Raw genomic sequence first — 19,712 nt, 5'->3', positions numbered from 1 at the left:
ATCAATCAATCAATCAATCAATCAATAGTCTGTATTAAATCAACAAAGCAGTTTTCGGCCTTTTAAGAACCTCTTGCAATATAATTAGATTTGGATTTTCTACTTTGATAACCAGTGACACCTTTCCTTATCTTTTAATCACAAACACGTGATGTTTATTAATACAGATGCCATTTTTTCAGACGACAGACAAATGAGTTCATGTCTATACAAATACTGTTACCAAAATGAGTAACTAGCTACCTACTTAGCTCTGTTTATGTTTCCATAAAATGTGTCCACATTCCATAAAACGTGTTTACGTTCTCCTAGAGCAGCGGTGTCCAATCTTATCCACAAAGGCTTCTGCCTGTTGGAATGAAAACCTGCACCCACACCGACCCTTTCCAGATAAGATTGGACACCCCTGTCCTAGAGTCAAGCTTTAGCGAGTTGCTTGAGCTAGCCATGATACAGTAGCTGCCTTGGGTCGAGCACTGAAACAGTGGAGAAAAGCACATTCTGTTTCACTTTGGAAAAGCAATCTTGTTCAGTAAAATATGCTTTTGTTTTTATTACGCTGCAATCCTTTTCTTTTACTCATGTGTATGTTCATTCGGAATAACCTACCAAGAGCTGTTATTTTCACTCACCTAACATTTTTCCTGCTGCTGTGTGCTGGTAGCCGTGAACTCTTCATGCTAAGATGTGCAGGAAGATGCTGTAGTATCTTCTCTTGATATTTTCACAGAGTGCAGTTTTGCATTTTGCTTTTCTGTCTTTGCCATTGTGAATTGTGTATTGCCTCCAGATCGCTGTTATTTTGTGTGAGCTGTTCATTTGTGCCACAGCATACACTAAACATGATCAGAAATCAATCCAGTATTTAAGTGTGGTACTTTATGTGAATAATTAATAAGGTTTTACAGCAGTACCTGGTTTTAAGAGACAAAATGAATTTGTTTTGTAGTGTTTGTATTGTGAGTGCCAGAGATATTGTAAGACTTGTAACTAAGATCCATATTTGTACACTGACTTTTTTGTAAGTGTCGAATGATTAGATAATGTTTATGACTCATTTATGACTTTACTTGTATATTCTTTTCATTAAGTATGTACGTTTATTGAAAGAGTTGGGTAGTACCTAGCTTTTTCCTTTTTACACGATTCAGTCCATGAGTAAATACAATAGTCCTGCCTATTTCACATGCCATTTCCAATGTTCTATATAACATACTTGCCTATTAAATAAAAAATAAATAAAACAACTGACTTGTGTAACTATTTTTGTCTAAATACAAGTGGATTGGACTTATAAGCCATGTTATATGTGCTGTTATGGATCTGAACAGTGTTTTGGGGTCTTCCCTCTGTATAATGCTGGACAGAGATGGACATAGGGATATATATATATATATATATATGATGCTGAATAATGTGGGTTTCCTCACATTCCCATGCAGCTGGATATATCAGATCATGCGTGGCAGTTTGAGGTCATCATGATGACTGTGCAGCAGAGAGCAAGCAGGGGGTTTTGCTCATTAATGCTGTGTTTCCCATCTCAGCACTATAACACTCATCTATCAGGGAGTTTTCTTCACATCCACTTGCCTTTTGGCTGCCTCCTAAGGGAAGGCCAGGCTAGCCCCACACCGCTGTACTGATTTATACCGTCAAGTTTCTGGTACACAGATCACTGTGAGAAAGTAGGCCTTGGGAGAAAGCACAAAAATAGTTTCTGTGCCTCAGATGGGGCGCATGTTCATGAACAGATGCTCAAAGCGACAAACTTGCAGTTGGTGTTTGCTTTGGATGAATCTTAATAAATCTTTCTGTTCTGTTGTGTCTGAATGGCTTATTTTGAATTGTTTGAAGGTGAGGTGTAGGTGACTCAGTGGTTATGTGGTCCCTGGGCAATTGCTCAGTGGTGGCACCTCTCTGCCTCAGGAGAGCTGTATGATGGCTGAATCTGTGCTCTGACCTGAGATTCTTTGCAATGGACAAAAAAGAATTTCATGTAGTGCATTTGTATATGTACCAATACAGACTGTATTTAGCGAGGGTTCTCCAATGGACTTGAAGGATTTATTTATTATTTTTTTAAATTACATCATGGGTAGTAACTGTGAATCTTCACACAGTTGTGACCCTAGAGAAAGATGGTGTTATTATAATAATATATATATATATACAATAATTTGTGTCACAACCACTGTTCTAAGGATTGGATCTGAATAAGCGAGTAAGTGGATTGATTGAGTGGAGGGAGGGAGGCAGGGTGGGAGGGATTGTGTGGAGAGTGAGTGAAAAAAGGAAGCGAGAGGGGTAAATGAGTGAATGGATTAAGAAGAGGGAAGAAGGTAGTGGAGGGAGGAAGTGAGATAAGTGAGTGAGTGAGTGAGTGAGTGAGTGAGTAGCGACTACGTGGAGGGAGGAAGTGGGTGGAGTTAGAGGAGGGAGGAGGTAAGTAAATGAGGTTAAAGTAAGTGAGGTGAGAGGAGAGAATGAGTAAGTGAGGTGAGTGGATTGAGTAGATGAGTGAGGTGAGGTGAGTGGATGGAGTGAGTGAGGTAAGGTGAGTGGATGGAGTAAGGTGAGTGTATGGAGGGAGTGGATGGAGAGTGAGTTGAGGTGAGTTGATGGAGTGAGTAAGTGAGGGGAGTGGAGTGAGTAGATGAGTGAGGTGAGGTGAGGTGAGTGGATGGAGTGAGTGAGGTAAGGTGAGTGGATGGAGTAAGGTGAGTGTATGGAGGGAGTGGAGTGAGTAGATGAGTGAGGTGAGGTGAGTGGATGGAGTGAGTGAGGTAAGGTGAGTGGATGGAGTAAGGTGAGTGTATGGAGGGAGTGGATGGAGAGAGTAAGTGGAGGTGAGTTGATGGAGTGAGTAAGTGAGGGGAGTGGAGTGAGTAGATGAGTGAGGTGAGGTGATTGGATGGAGTGAGTGAGGTAAGGTGAGTGGATGGAGTAAGGTGAGTGTATGGAGGGAGTGGATGGAGAAAGTAAGTGGAGGTGAGTTGATGGAGTGAGTAAGTGAGGGGAGTGGAGTGAGTAGATGAGTGAGGTGAGGTGAGGTGAGTGGATGGAGTGAGTGAGGTAAGGTGAGTGTATGGAGGGAGTGGATGGAGAGAGTAAGTGGAGGTGAGTTGATGGAGTGAGTAAGTGAGGGGAGTGGAGTGAGTGAAGGGAGTTAAGGGAGTGAGGGACCAATCAGAATCAAGGCTTTGACAGTGCTTTCGGATAAATGAAAAGAACACACATCAACAGGACCAGAAATTAAGATCTTCCCAGGGTCTTGCTCCAATGGTTTGTTGCTCCTTGATGTCAGAGTGGAGTGTGTGTACTGTGAAGCGTTTAGCAGCTTGCTGTGTATACACCTGGGCTCCCTGCTAACAAAGCCAATCAGGTCGGGCTGCAGGCGCAGCATGGAGCAAACTGTTCTGTTTGATCTGATGACATTCATCTGTGTGTTTTGCAAAAGCTTGCTGTGTGAGACTTTGATCCTTACTTCACGGTCGGCTGAAAGATGGAGATTAGTTTGGTTTTGTAATTTTTACATCTTCATTAGTCTGCTAGATTATTTTGGAGTTTTCTTTTCACTTCCTGATTATTGAGGAATTAGAATTATTTAGGTTAGCAGAACAATGTACAGAATGAATATATGCATACTGTATAGTTAATAACGGAATTTTGTCTTCTTTTCCAGAAATACAGATATCAAGATGAAGACACCACCTCTCCTCCAGAACATGGCTCGACTCGCCTGCCCGGAGATGTTCAGCCTCCCGAGCTGGTGCAGGTGTCAGAGAAAAACATCTCCCAGATCGAGAATGTCCACAGCTTTGTCTCTCATTCACACATCTCCCCAATGAAGGTAGGAGAATTCTGACTACTTCTTCGTGTTCCTTTTCTGTCCCACTTTAGGAAATGGCCAGTCTGTGTCTCATCCAAACATGCATAAACATTGTGTGATAGTTTTCTTTAAGGTTCCACACCCAAACACCCATTTTCCATATATATTCTCATTCTAATGTAATACAATACTCATTGTGTTACATTTTCGCTTAGTCTTTTTCCAATCTTCGGCTGCTCGGTGTCAGAGATCCTGTGCCCACCATAGTTTAAAATTTTGTACTTGGAAATTCTTTTCTGCTCACTGCGGTTGTAAAAAGTACATAAAATACACATAAAAAAATCTACATTACATATATTATCTTCTTTTATATTTGCAATTTTTTTCAGTTCAGAAAACAAATAATGCTAAATTAGGACATAAACTCCTCCAAGTTGAACATACTTAATCCTTCATAGAAAGCTGTTATCTTTTGTAAACGCACAATGGTACAAACTTATTCACGTTCACACAATTGGCCGGACTTCAAGTTCATTGATTTTCTCAAGGCCTGTCCACAGAGGCCTTCAGCTACGATGAGATTAGTAGTGGTGAGATCGACCACTGCTGATATCCCCAGTGCTCAAAGAAAGACTAACCTAATTTCATAAGCATTACACAATCCTTTCCCAGCTTACTCTGTCAAAACGTGCTAAAGTGAAGGCAGTTAACACAGAGAGGGAGCCCTGCTATCTTTGTCTCTTCTGGAACAGGAAGAGCACTTGTACATTTTTTTTAAACCCACATGCAACACAAATGCCAGATTGGCAGTACATGCTTTTTTAAAGGAGTGAGTTTTGGCTGAGCTCACCCCAGTGCAGCTGGATGAGTAGCCGTGCCAGGATGTGCTGAGCTGGGACCAGGCAGCCACAGATCACTGCAGCTCCATTCTCTCCCACAAAGCAGACTAAAGAGCCCTGCCTGTCACCTCTCATCAGCCTCAAGTGTACAGAGCCAGAGTTAGCGTTCATGAACACACTCACACACACACACATACGAACACAGGCACTGTCATCACTTTGAGCCTGCATTTCTCTTAAATTAGCCCATGCATTCAAGGTTGGTGATGCTGCCTGGCTGCTCGCCCGACTGATGGTTTCTCTCTACTCTTATTCTGTCTGCCTTTTGTTATTGGATATGAGAATATGAGAGAGAAATACAAATAACATTGCAAACTTGCTAAAGCAAATTTGATTGATACAGAGAAGATGAGTACGATGTTGTGAAAGGTCGACAAGCAAATCCGTGAAGCATTCTAAGGACCTATTTATTTCTGGCATAGGAAATGAGCATTCTCAGGAGTGTTTTTAGACTGATGGTATTCTTAGTCCTTGACCTAGTGAACCAGTACCAGGATGTATTTATCAATAAAGACTTCAGTAAGTCTCTCCGGTTAAGGTTGTCCATACAAGAAAACAACACATCCAGCAAGCATTTTAAAACCCATTTCAAAACCCTTTACTTAGAACACCAAGGTCATATGAGGACAATGACTAGAGCGATTGAGACGGTGATTCAAATTGATTTGTTGTCAAATTGAGCTGATGAGGCGACGACAGGTCAGGCACTTACTTTAAGCAGAAATAATGGATGTCTTACTCCACCTTGTGGCTGATGTTAGTAGCTGATGGAACTTTCACCATAACAAGAAACATCTCATTTAAATGTCATCATACATTTCATGTGTGTAAACTGCTATGTTAAATGTCATGATCTTATCTAGAGATCACATTTTTTGCTTGTTAAATGCATGTGCGTGTGTGTCATTGAGAAGTTCGTGTTAGCAGTTTTATCCTCTGGTTTAAATCCACTGCTTTAAACAGATTTGTCTGAGATTATCATCTTGTCTGTGCCCCGCTGAGTACTCCATTAAGCCTTGAATGGTGATGGAGTGACCAGACATTTTGTGGTTTAACCCACCTACCCATGATGCACCACTGTCCCCTGGACCAGTTTCTATTTAAAGAGAACTCCCTACAGGCATTTTTACTAGATATGAATGTATTGCTTAAACTTTATCACAACCAGATTTGTGTTGCATTTAAATATAAAAAGTATTTAATGGAAAATGTAGCATTTAAATTAGTAATGATGTATTTCCGAGCATTTCTGTCTCTGACTGGGCTTTTGCGTTTGCGCTCTGTGAGTGTTTGGCTTGAATAACCAGGACAGATGGAGATGGCATCTTGTGGCACTCCAGGTTGCTCAGCTGAACCAACCTGTGACTGGCTTATGTACCTGTAAATGCCTGTGCATGGTGTGATGAACACACACACATACACGATGCAGCTTCCTATGGGTATCATGGGTGTCACAAAAATGCTGGACCGTGGAAATTTAACCTAATGCTGAATTAATACTCATCATTAGGCATTTCTGCCAGCTTTGGTATTAATGTGGACATCTCTCTACCGATTTCCAGTTCTACATATTTGTATATATTAATAACAAATGTGTAGATATTCCATATGTTTAGAAAGCTGCATGTTTGCTTATTCTGAGCTCCGGGAAATCTTTAGACGCATTTTACATTTAACTGTGTTACTACGTTAGTCCTGTGATTCACTTGTCATGATGTAGCTCATGGTGGTTCAGATTCATGATGTGGCTCACATGTTTTCACATAATTCTGTTGTATACTTTTAAAGCATACAGTGCATCATGCATTTTTTTTACCTCTTGAGTCTGATTTCTGTTTTTCATGTCAGAACTTATAAAGCCTTTTGGTTCTGCTGAAGCGAGCTAGACTTTGGCTTTCCAGTGTTGTACAGTATAAACTTTGGCCTTTGTGTCTTCGTTTTATTGGGTTCTACTGTGCATCACTGCGGCTGCATGCTTCCTCTGTAGGTAGAGTCTCTGGAGTGCGTTTTTGAGAGCTCGTCCCCAGTAGGAGGAGAGGAGGTGCCGGCCCCTGCCTTCTCCACGCTTTACTCACGCAATGAGGCACTCATGCAGGTAAATGCCTAGCGTTGCAGTATACAGTTACATCCTTTTATGTTTGCCATATCATTTTACTGGGTTGTGTGATGGAAATATTGGATGGGGTTCAGGAAGCAAAGGTTAACAGAATGTCAAATATAGTATTGAAAAAAGCTGCGTCATGTAGTATTTTTTTTCAGGCACTAGATGGCAAAGATGTAACAGTGCTTGCTGGGTACCACAAAACATCAGGGATTCATAAAAATTCATGACACAATTCTAAGAAAATCCTTTGACTGTCCAGCATCATTGTAGTGGTTTAGAGAATCCAACATTATTGTAGTTATTTAGAGAGTCAAACATATCTGTGGTTATTTGGAGAATCCAGTATTATGTCTTGCATTATTGTGGTTATTTGGTAGTCCTGTGTTACAGTAGTTATTTGAAGGCTCCCGAATTATTGCAGTTACTGTATACGTAATTAGTGTTGAATTTTAGTATTATAGTACTTATTTAGATTTTGTACTTGTTATTCTTTATTGTAATTATTTAGCTAGTCCTGCATTATTGTAAATATTTCAGTAGTCATGTGTTATAATAATTACTTACATACAAGGTGTTAAATAACAATTTTCAAATCAGAATCCTTTCTGTGTTTTTACTTTCTTATTCATGTGTTGTGACTATGCTCAGAATGTACGATTTCATGTTGTTTTATGCCTCTTAAGCCGGATATTATTAGCTGAATTATCCTGCTAAAGCATACCAGTTCTAAGCTATGGATTGTTTAAAAAAAAAAACTGTGATTATACGAACAGAACAAACTAAAGGGAGTGACCCAATGTCCACTGTGCTGTGTTTCGTTGTTGGGTATTGTTTTGTTCCCACATTGTCATAGTTTTAATTTTGTATTTTTAATGTTTTTTCCTGTTTGTTAAGATGTTCATATGCCTGATGTCTGATTATCCTATTAATTACATCAAGGACATTTACTGCTCCTAGATAGGAGAATAATATTTAACATATTCAAATCGTATTAGGCATTAGGCAAATTACATTCCATGGCTTACCCTATTTTCTGGCTAGGTCTTAACCTTATTAGGATATCATTTAAAAACTAGTTTCCTAAATAAAGCATCCTGAGGGGTTCTCTCAGAATTCAGATTTTTTTTTAAACTGAATATAAAAGAGAAGCTTTTCTTTCTTGTTATATACATCAGCGACCCTTTGTGTGACTGTGCTGGAACAAAGTATTTGGTCTTAAGTTTTTGCTCAATTTCAGCAGACATTAACACGATTTAGACACCTGTCTGTCACACCTATATGTGTTGCCACAAAGTAGGAAGAACACATTTGCCTTGAATATCTTTGTATGGTGTTGCATCACAATTTCATTCAGTAGAGCTAAAAGGTTGAGCTCAAACATTCTCCCGTATGACAATTCTCCTGTGTACAATGTAAGGTACGCACAGAATGAACAGATCCCTGACCTCGACCAAACAGAACACCTTTGGGATGACTTGGAACGTCAACCTCATGACAGGCCTCCTCACCCCACATGAGTGCCTGACCTCAATAACGCTGTTGTGGCTGAATGAACACAAATCCCCACAGCTGCGTTCCAAAAATCTATCGGAAAACCTTTCCAAAAAGAGTAGTGACTTATATAAAAGCAGACTGAACTACAACTGGAATAGGAAGCTAAAAAGGCATATATGTTTGTGATGGTTAGATGTCCACATACAGTACCTTTGGTCATACAGTGTATTCTTTTGTATGAACCCTCACACGTAGCAGCATGTAAAATACACAAGTCTGAGCAACACATCACTATTTATTACTGTTAAACCTTCACATCTATCTATAAATTCACTGTCTAGAATTTTCTCCCTAATGTTATTTCTATTTGTGTTTTGTGTTCTGTATCATTATTAACCCACTAAGCACATATGTTATTATTTCTTTCTCTTTTTTTGTTTCTTATTAAAGCATTTTTCTCTAACTTGTGGCTAAATAAATTCTTATTAGCCTTGGAAAAGGTGATGGTAGCAGGTGTAAAAAGGTTTTTTAATGGATTGAACATCTATCTATCTATCTATCTATCTATCTATCTATCTATCTATCTATCTATCTATCTATCTATCTATCTATCATCTATCTATCTATCTATCTATCTATCTATCTATCTATCTATCTATCTATCTATCTATCTATCTATCTATCTATCTCTTAGCTCTTGATGATATTTCTATAAGTATTTTTATGTCTTTAAAAAGACTATGATATAAGAATACATTCTTAGATTTCTGTTTCAGGAGCTATCTGCTTTCTTTTTTCTTTCTCGCTCTATTTCTCTTATCATGACTGAAGCACAGTTATATGTTTGGAGATAATATGGCTAGGGCTTCAGGGCACTAAGTGCATTACTTCTGTTCAGCAATACTAAGTAATGGGACCTGGAGGAGAGCTCATTTCTCCTGCACACTGCCCTGAATTCTAATAAGCTCTTCTCCAGCATAAGGTTTGGTCCAGTCTTGTGCCAGCATTTAAAACTTATCACTGTGCGTGGTGTCTTCTATCATTGACCTTTCAAGAGTTCATCATAAAGAGAGTTAAAGAGTGATACGATCAGACTGTTTCACTGCATAGGCCTCTGTTCTTCACTCAGTTTTAACAATTTCAAACAAAGCGTGGTCATTTCACCTCAGATGAGGAGTTGTAGTCTCCTAGAGCTCAGATTGAAATAATTGGAGCACATAGCAGTCATGTCATCAAGTTAATAAGTGCCTCCATTAGCATGGTGCTGCTGATAGTAATCTCAGGTTCAATTGAAGAGCCATGCCTAGCTTTCACAATATCGTTCACTCATTACTAATGCCAACATTGGTGCCTTCAGAAACTCTGCCACTCTGCAAGTGGTTTCACCAGAGCGAAGTGTTGTCATTAGTGCAAAGTGAGAAAATTCAAATCGGCTTCATTAGTGAAGTGAAACATTTACTGCACTGGTGCCTGTGTCACTACAGTATAATGTCACTAACATTGTTCCATGTAGAGGTGTGACACCACCAGTGAACCAAATAGAACAGTACATGTGATGCTTAAGTAGTGTTAATAACCTTTGTGTTAGTGCGGCTTTCTATGGATTGCTTACTGAAACACTGTTTATGCATTCACTTCTTCCACCACCCACAGACCCAATCACCTACTTTATCACTCATAATTTAAAAAAAAAATCCAAAGTGGGTAGTGTTTGAAAAAGTATGTCTAGCAGATAATGCATTATGTATGACTGTATTTGTGGCAGCATTTGGGAAAAAGGTGTAGGAGTAATGAATTTTAGTGAATTTGCTGTTTTCTTTTTGAGAAATCATGATCTGATTGATCTGATCTGTCCCAGAATTTCTTAACAGCCTCAGACCTCCCAATTTACACCTGCTGCACCTCAACCTTTCTTTCTACTTCAAACTTCTCCACCTATCTCAGACCTCATTAGGAGACAGATTGACCTGTTGGAAACGTCTTAACCTGTGACAGACACCATCATTTGTTGTAGACTTTTCAAACTGCTCCGTGTTGGCCCTGAAATCTTGGGCTTCCTTACCTGCCACATAATTTCTCACTTAGAATCCATCTAACACAGACTGGGGGCTTTTCTCCTGCCCCAGACTCTCTTACAGTACATAGACCGCCCTACCTTCCTCACACTTCCTCATCTACTGTAGACTTCCTCACCCAAAACAGACATTTCCACATGCCCCACACTTTCCCAACTTTCCCAGACACTCCTATCCGACAAAGAACTACTTACAGTAGCTTCCCCACATGTTCCCACCTTCCCACTCAACATAGACATGCCCACCTGCCCTAGACTCCCCCACTCAACACAGACATGCCCACTTTGACCACATTTCCTCACCTGCCCTAGACTCCCCCACTTGACCCAAAACTCCCTACCTGCCCCAAAGTTCACAGAACTCCTCAACTGCCAGAACTCATCTTTCTCTAAGTCACTGTTCTCTGAGCTGTGCTTCACTTCATTTATTACCCCTTGTTGAAGTGTATCCTCCCTGCCTGTACTAGCCTGGCTCTGGATAGTCGAGGACTACAGGGGAGGAGGGAGGGAGACAGTGTTTGTGAAAAATGAGCTGTGTCACTCCTGGCGAATTGGACAGTCTGCGAGTCCCTAGCAGTCAGCATGCCTGTGTGTGAGCTCTCCAGCAAGCCTGTCTGCTGAATGCAGACAGGGACACACTTTTAACGTGTTAGCATTACCCTTTCTCTGCTTTCTGCTCCCTGAACTGTGGACTCACCCAGTTACAGCTCTTTGGGGAGAACAGTGGTGTGGGTCAGAGCTCAACTTCGCAGTTGACATGCTCGCCTCCATCTGGTACGCCAAAAAGATGGGCCGGCGTTTACTGAGGAGTTTCGGGAGGAGCAGGAGACTGCAGCTGCAGTTCTTGGTGGGTAGACAGTATCAGATTCGGGAGCCTGCTCTCAGAAATGCATGCCAGCAAACTCACTCTGCTCCATGTGTTTTAGCTTTGAGCTCTGCATGTAAATCACCTGGAAGGATGAGCAGGAGAGAAAATATGACACCTTAATGACATCTGCGCCTCACCTCTTGTGTGTGATGGAGCTGTTGATATTTGAGAGTTGTTGTGAGCATTTTGTTTTTTCAAGATTTGCATAATGTGTTTGTTCGTCTATGCTGCTGTTTGTACTTTTGTTGTTTTCTTTACTGAAATCACAAATTCAAGCATTTATGTTAGCTTAGGGCACGTTTAGAGTTGTTCTTTTTTAAGTCGATCTTTGGTTAGCACTAATATTGCAACATCTCACCAAGTTTCTCAGATTAGTTATATAACACTGATTACTTTTAAGTTTGTTTTATAATGAGTGAAATATGATCCTCATTTTGGTCACAATGGCCAAAAAACTAAAGCCAGAAACTTTCCTGGTACTACTCATCTGTGTAACAGCATGGAAAACACTACCCATTTCTAAAGTCAGTCATTTATTATGCAGCACCTATTGAGAAAAGATGACTTTTATGAAACCTTGCTTGTCTTTTTCCATATGCACTGGCAGAATTTATTGACCATGAAGCTAAAAGCTTAAGCTAGTAGCAGCGTCATCCAGAAGCACTTTGTCCTCGTGTTACGTTATCGATTGATTGCTCTGAACTCCATATGTTAGGTGGAGAGGTGCAGCGGGGCTCAGGGACCATGAGGCAATAAACAATGGATGCAAAAGGACCGCTTGTTTCTTTTCAGCTTGTATTTGTCCAAGTGTGAAGTTCTGCATGCTTTAAATTGGAGATGTGGATTAGCTGCAGTGTAAAACAGCAGATCTGAAAAGGCTTGATCGCTGAGACAATGTCCTGCCTTGTCATATTATCATCATCTTATTTATTTTGCTAGAAGAAAACAACTTGCGTTTGCAGCATCCTCTTCTGTTACTTTCTCCTCCGTCTGAATGTAGCTAGAAAAAATTAGAAATTATTAAAATACATTTTTTAGATATTCTGATGAACATTTGAGATGTAAAGTGTTATAATGTGCCAGTACAGAACATATACATTTTCTGTTTAACATAGCTTTATAGTAAGGTTTATAATAACAGAAAATACTAAAATAATACTGTAATAATATCAATGTTTGTATATATAAACCAAATAATAAAGTGACTGTTTTACTAAGTGCCATGTAAGACACTGAAAGGGTTAAAACGATAATTAGAATTAAAATGCTATTAGCCAAAAATTCAGAATATTTTAAAATGAACAAACACTTTTCTTTTTTTAGTATTAATGCATAAATTTGCCTATCTCATAACATATGTGATTCTGAAGCCATCTTTGTGGTTTACTAGATTTTTTTAAATTTATTTTAGCTCTGCTGACAAACACAAAAATAAACAAACAAACAAACAAATAAATAAATAAAACATTGTATTTGTACGATTTCAATTCAGCATTCAGCATTTAATCGCTTAAAAAACTTATATATTAATTATATATTTCAATACTATAATTATCTATCTATCTATCTATCTATCTATCTATCTATCTATATATATATATATATATATATATATATATATATATATATATATATATATATATATATATATATATATATACACACACACACACACACACACACACACACACACACACAAGGTAAAATGTTGCTTGATGAGCAGCAGTCATTTGTTAAGCTATTTGTTCTTGTTCTTTGTTTCTGAACCCATGTAGCTTGAGCAGAAAGGAGTGCATGAGCTCTGTGGGGTTGCCTGCTTTATTTGATGTGAAAACTGTTGCCATGGTTTTAATCCTGAGGGAATAGAAGCACAAGCTGTGACAATGTCTGTTACCTCATTTGACACCTGTGGCACACCTTAGACAGTGTCAGCCAGCACACAGCCGTCTTCATCAGGCTCCGATGCAGAGGATTGCTGTGCTGTGAGTCTGCGGGCGTTCCACTCATATTAACAGAAGCATGTGGTTATTTTTGAATTTGCTTTCTCTTTTTTTTTTGCTGCCTGTGAAAGCACAGCCTTTTGTCTCCCCCTCACTGAATCATGTGTGCGCACGGTAGATAGAGAGACCGCAGTGTGAAAACTGATCTAAATCGCAAGGAGCGAGCAGGCATCTGCCGAATCTGGAGTGCTCACTCTCCTCTTGGATTTACCTTTTTTGGCTGGAGCTTACTTGCTTATTAACCTGACATTTTTTCTTTTTTACATCTCTCTCATGTGGAGTCGTGAGTATGTTCATTAGGATGAAGTTTGGTATGTATAATTCACATCCTCTTAACCATAGATGAGGCTATTAGCTTGAAGTGATGTGATGTTTCTGATGAGCTTCTGTAGAACTGTACTCCTCTCAGACTAGCCATGTCTTGGACGTGGAAGACACAATGCCTATATTTCTTTCTTACTTATTCTGCATGGCACCACTCTGAATGCCACCATTTATATTTAATGTGCCTACTAAGGCTGTCTGTTGCTGTTAAGAATGTGCTGTGATTGATAACTGGGCCTGGCCAATCTACTAGCCTGAGTCCATTTAGATTATGAATCCCTGGAGGCGTTTGTGGGCTTTCGCCTGCAACACATGCCTGATATTTGAACCCATTTCCTGCCTCTTAGAGCTCTTAGAGTTTTCCTCGTATGCCGAGAGCTCCACATTCCCTCATTGATCCTTTTTCTGGTCTCCACTAGTCTGGAGCCGGAGCCCAGAGTGATTCGTGCTGCTCGTGGGCAGTGGCATCACACTCCTACATCCACCTTGCTTCCCACTTTTTCTCAGCAGCATTAAGCTGCTGGATGCTTGACCTGTCGCTTGCTTAGGATAGAAGGTCCACAAGCATTCTGCGATCAGATGGATTTCAGAGCCTCAGACTCTCGTTGGAGTTTTGCTTGTATGTTTTGGCTTTGTGGAATTCAGGAGGGGATGCTGTAACTTTACCCAGATGCGCTCTCCCTCCCCCCCTCTTGCTCTTGCTCCTCATTTTTCGTGGTGCTTCGTCGCTTGACAGCTGTTGGAGTTTCTTTCCAGCCGCGAAAGATCCAAAGTAACGATGAACTACATATTCGGTAACAGCACACTGTACCCACGGGGAGGCCGGGCCAACACTGGCACAGCTCACAGTGCCCCAGGGTCGAAACAGAGGCAGTGGGCCAAGCGCAGCTCCAGTGAAGAGCTGCCCTCATCATCTCGCTGGCAGCAGCTGCTCACCTTCTTCACACGCCGTAATGCCTTCAGCGACTGCATCACAGCCGGGGCTGGCCAGGTAAACTCTACCATGCTTACCACCTGTTGCAGAGATGAATATCCTTCAGCAGGGTGTTTGGGAATGTTTTTTACAAGCACTTGTATTAGCAATTAAAATTTCTCTTTTTTCAGCTGTATTTGACTTAAAATTTGATAATTGGGCATATCAAAGATGTTAGTTTTGAAAAGGTTGGTGCCATTACATATTAAAACTACCAGACTCTACCATTATATGTTCACATATGTTCACATAGGTCCTAATATGTGGATTTTTTCTTTTTAAAGGTGAACAGTAAACCTTACATTATACTGTTAAGCCAGAAATTCTAAAAACGTCTGATTTCACCCATCACACTGCATCTATGTCTTTTACCTTCATAGAGTTTACCTTCATTTCCAGATTACGTCCATCTTCGCATCACTTCTTGCATAATCATATTGTGAGCTCAGAGAATGTGAATTGTGTGGTCTACTGTATATAGTCATCATAAATCAGTGTTTGTGAGATGAGATTGGAAAAGCTCCATTGTTTCATAAGCACTCAGAAGTCCTTCGCAATGAAAGACACAGCGAACAATCACGTCGGCCTGCTTCTCTGAGTGGTTGGTTCCCATTGGGGCTAAAGCACTTAGTGGGAGCATGAGTGATGGCCCTATACCTGGCATAAGATTTAATTATAGGACATACTTAAGAGGCTGGAGTCGTGCCTCCTGCTCCTTCTTTGTGACCTTGGTGTCCAGTGTGTGGGCACACAAGGGGCAATGAACGGGGCAGCTTCAAAATGTGCTGCACCCCGTGCATCACTTATTGTGCCTATTAAAGCTGGTTAATAGGGTCATGACCTGAAATGAAATCTGCAAAGAATGGATCTCGTAACAATAGGGTTTCCAGTCTGCCTCTTTATTCTCCCCTCTCGACTCCGTTACCACAACACGATAACTTCATCTCTATTTCATGACCACTTTTCAAAAGGCAAAAGCCACAAGTGCGTCAAGGCACATTATTCACTTATCTTCATCGTGCACTGCATGACGCTGATGAGAGCGAAAGGAGTTTTGACTGGTCATACTGAGATAAAGTCTGCTCTTCTTTGTATTAGTGATATAAAATAAAACGTTATGCACAATGGAAGAAGAGGCTCCTGGGAACGAAACTGATGGTTTACATGACCAAAATTTTATTGCATTTTAAAAAGATAACACCTTAATTGCAACACTTCAATAGCGCTCAGTTTTTCTCAGAAGCTATAGTAATGTATAGACCGTTTTTATTTATTATAATATCGGATAAATAAGGAATAAAACACGATGGGGCATTTGTTATAGAAAATTAATCAATGACGTATGGTGCAGTCTTATGTGAAGCCAAAATACCGCTGACACTTTTTTCCCAAGCTGTTTATTTTCCACTCACAGCACGTCTCTGACTGTTTTATACATCAGCAATTTACAGTTATATAATGTCCACGGAATTTCCAAGAAAGCATCTCGTGTTATCAGCTTATCTCCCCCTGCTATTAACAGTTGTTCCCTTAATAACTAATGACAAAAAAACTGTAAACAATAATGATTCCTTCAAAAAATGTTAAACACCTTGACATAACGATATGTTAAACAACATAATGTTCAACGTACGGAAAACTTCGCCATATCAACAACGGTACATTTTTGGGGGGGGAAATAACTACATTTTTAATCTGTTTATTATTAGGCTTTGATGAAGTGCAGCATACAGCAAGTCCCAGTGAATTGTCTGTTACTATAGAAACAAAAAGAAATGGGATGGAGTGCATTAATATAAACCTGTGATTTAGTTTATAGACAGCACTACTGCCAGGGCTGCTCTTATAGAAAGTGAATCAGATGAGTGATATACATGTCACCTCTGCTATAATCACCATAGAAGCAACAGCACATATTGAACGTCACTCAGTTTGGAAGGTGAAATTAAGCCTCGGCGTCAGTGTTGATTCATAAAGGTGTAGGGTGTACACGACTAATGTGAAGCAGTATCAGTTAGATCTGTTGTAGCTCATGTGTTAGAGGATTATATGACGTACCCGTAAACGGGGTACATTTTCTCATTTTTAGCTTGAGTCAGAAATAATTTATGAGCTGCCACATGTCCTGAAATCCAGATGAAATACTTCCTCAGATATAGAGGGAAAAAGGGCTGGGAAGAACATGGATTTTGGAGAAAGGCATCAAAACTCAGCTTGTCTGATAAATGTCTTCATCACTAATTATGTAAGACTGTTGTCTTGCAGTAAAGTTTAAATTAGTTGAATAATTTACATTCCCTGGTTAAGGTTTTGGTACATGTTAGTATAATGATATCTTTATTTGCCTTTATAACAGGTAATAACCGGTGTTGGTTTATGAATAATTGTAGTCAACATTCCTTTAGACACCTGATGTTTTTTTTGTTGTTGTTGTTTTTTCTATATCCACAGTCTTTTGTAAATGTCTTTACTAGCTTGTTGCATGCTATGTTGGTGTGTTAAATCAATCAGCTCATGCATTGAAGGCTATGTGAAGCAGAAGCTCATTGTCAGTCCCTGTTGTTCTTGCTCATGCAGATCTATTTCTGGCAGAGGCAAACCTGCAGCACTACTGCTGAGCTTTTCTAACCAACATATTTCCTGCAAACACACACACACACACACACACACACACACACACCTAGACAAGGATCAACAGACAAGGTTGCAGTAATGTGATTTGCAGGTCTCTTCTTTAAAAGTCCTTAACTGGATAATATTTTTAAAATACACAAATCTTTTTGTCTAAATGTGTTGCTGTGTTTTCAGATTTTTACAGTTGAAGCACAAATTCTGTTCCTAATCAGGCCAGTTTGCAGTCTGAGATAAGACAAGAGCCTCTCTCGTCCTGAGGAGGTGCATAACCCTCCTGGACTCGCTGCGGCTTCAGCTGTTGCCATGGCGTTGCCATGGTAATCGGCAAGCAAGGAAGCACAGTCATGTGGCAGTACTTGTTTATTTATTTCTCTTATCTGTCAAGCACAGCATTCTGAATGACAGTGTGCGTTGTGCGGCTGAGTTATTGAACAGTCCTCAGGCCACCGTCTCCAGAGCTTTTTGCTGTACAATAGTGCATTAACCCCATCATCCTAGCCAGGACAAAGCAGGACACACGTCGCTGTTTGTGACATAACAAGGTCATAGTGAATTAGAGCGGGATCAGTGCTTTGATGATGCATCGTTCACATCTCGGCAGGCTCAACCGTTGGAGCAGCGAGTTGTGGGCTGTGTGGGAAGGAGTTTCGCTCAGCTATGAATCACAGCAGCAGGCGTGAACACTCGCCCTGCAGACAACACAAGCACGAGTGTCTCCCTGCAGAGAACGCAGCACCAACACACTGGACCACCTACAGCTCTCTTAAAAAACTGTACACCCACTCACGGCTGTTTTCAGAGTCGGTATGAGCTGTACATCCCTAGAACTGAGCAGAGTTGTTAACGTATTGTGTTACAGAATAGGGTTTTACCATTATAAGCTTCATGGGCTGTATTCAGAGTCTGCAACTTGAATTCAAACGATGCATCAGGGAAAATTCAGCTCACGACTTAAGTGCTCAAGTTGAATTTCATGGCGAGCCATTATTGATTGATTGAAGCAATTTAATACATGAATGAACAATCGAATGAATCAATTGATTTAATCGAACAATATGGCCCTCACCCTCATTACTCTGCAGCTTAGAAAATACCCCATGATCAAATACGGTCATGTTTTTTGCACTGGGATCTAGAAGTACAGTGACGTGGAGCTTAAGCAGGACATGAATATATCTTTATGTTTTTGTAAATTCAGTGTGCTGTTCTGTAAAGAAAACATTCAAGTAAGTGTATTCAAAAGATAAGCAATAAGACATTCTCTGATTAAACTACTGTCTCCTCTGACACCTTCCTTGCACCTTCCTTCCTTTTCATGAACAAAATATATTTTGGGAATATACTGTAGTTACAACAAATTGTCAGACATCAGCACTGGGTGCAATACTGCTCCACGCTTGTCTACAGTATATGCAAAAGGGAAAGGGTCTTCAAGCTACCAGGTGTAGGATTTTGGATTTTTATTTCACACTCTTTAGTAAAAAGTGCTGTTGCAAGATATTTGCAGAACATTTCATAGCGTGGGTTGTGCTGTGCTCTTCCTCCACTATGCACATTAATCTCACAGCTGTGAGTGTACATGTTTAGATTCAAGGCTCTGTTTTTCTAAATGATATGATAGATAGATAGATAGATAGATAGATAGATAGATAGATAGATAGATAGATAGATAGATAGATAGATAGATAGAACCTTATTGTCATTGCACAGCACAGGTACAATGCAGCAAAATGTTTAGCATCTAAAGCTTCAGAAATTGCTTAACAGAGTTCTGTATGCATACAATCGGCCAATTATGTGGAATAACAAATAAAATCATGCAGGTTCAGGTCAAGAGCTTCAGTTAATATACATGTTAAACATCAGAACTGGGAAATCTGTGATCTCTGTGACTTTGGCATGGTTATTGGTGCCAGATGGGCTGGTTTGAGTATTTTAGACACATAGGATTTTCACATGCAATAGTCTCTACAGTTTACACTGAATGGCACAAACAAAAAAAACGTCCTGTGAGTGGAGGATCTGCAGGCAGAATCACCTTGTGGATGAGAGAGATCGGAGGAAAATGACCAGACTGTTCGAGATCTGGTCAAATCTGGCCAGATTTGGTTATCCTGTACCCATTGATGCCTGAGGTTTTTGACAGAAGTGTTGTGTTCTGACATGTTGTACATTCTGAGATGTTCTTCTTCTCACCACAATTGTCTTTTCAAATGCGCCATTCTGCATACACTCTAGACACAATTTTGTTCTTTAGCCACATATGAATAAAATAAAATGAAATAAAAGACACAGACCTGGTAACCATAGATTTGCTCTCTGTGAAAAACTCACCTCATCTACTGTTAGTCACTAGTCACCTATCAAGATTTCTCTTTGCTATAACAGCTTTAAAACTGAGGAATGATAGACACTCTACAATGAGAATGAATATCAAGGCTGATGGTCATCAATCATTCCTGAATCTTTTTTTTTTAAATAGTATAACACTGAACTACCCTCTCATAGTC

At 39.9% G+C, this 19,712-nt stretch overlaps 1 protein-coding gene across 6 annotated transcripts in view; it reads left to right on the top strand.

The window, feature by feature from the left end:
• dlg1a (discs large MAGUK scaffold protein 1a) overlaps nt 1–19,712 on the top strand; it is a 115,210-nt gene that overhangs the window by 43,078 nt on the left and 52,420 nt on the right. For 4 of the 6 annotated variants that reach the window (XM_060867664.1, XM_060867663.1, XM_060867666.1 and 1 more), the window contains exons 4-5: nt 3,686–3,853; nt 6,719–6,826. In XM_060867664.1, the coding sequence (XP_060723647.1) occupies nt 3,686–3,853; nt 6,719–6,826 (276 nt within the window). The remainder of the gene's footprint in view (nt 1–3,685; nt 3,854–6,718; nt 6,827–19,712) is intronic. The other 2 variants (XM_060867669.1, XM_060867668.1) reach the window with 1 other exon arrangement.

The sequence above is a fragment of the Tachysurus vachellii genome, chromosome 4 (genome assembly GCF_030014155.1).
Source record: "Tachysurus vachellii isolate PV-2020 chromosome 4, HZAU_Pvac_v1, whole genome shotgun sequence".
Taxonomy (NCBI): Eukaryota; Metazoa; Chordata; class Actinopteri; order Siluriformes; family Bagridae; genus Tachysurus; species Tachysurus vachellii.
Note: the sequence above shows the minus strand (reverse complement) of the source record. Positions and strands in the feature narration are given on the sequence as shown.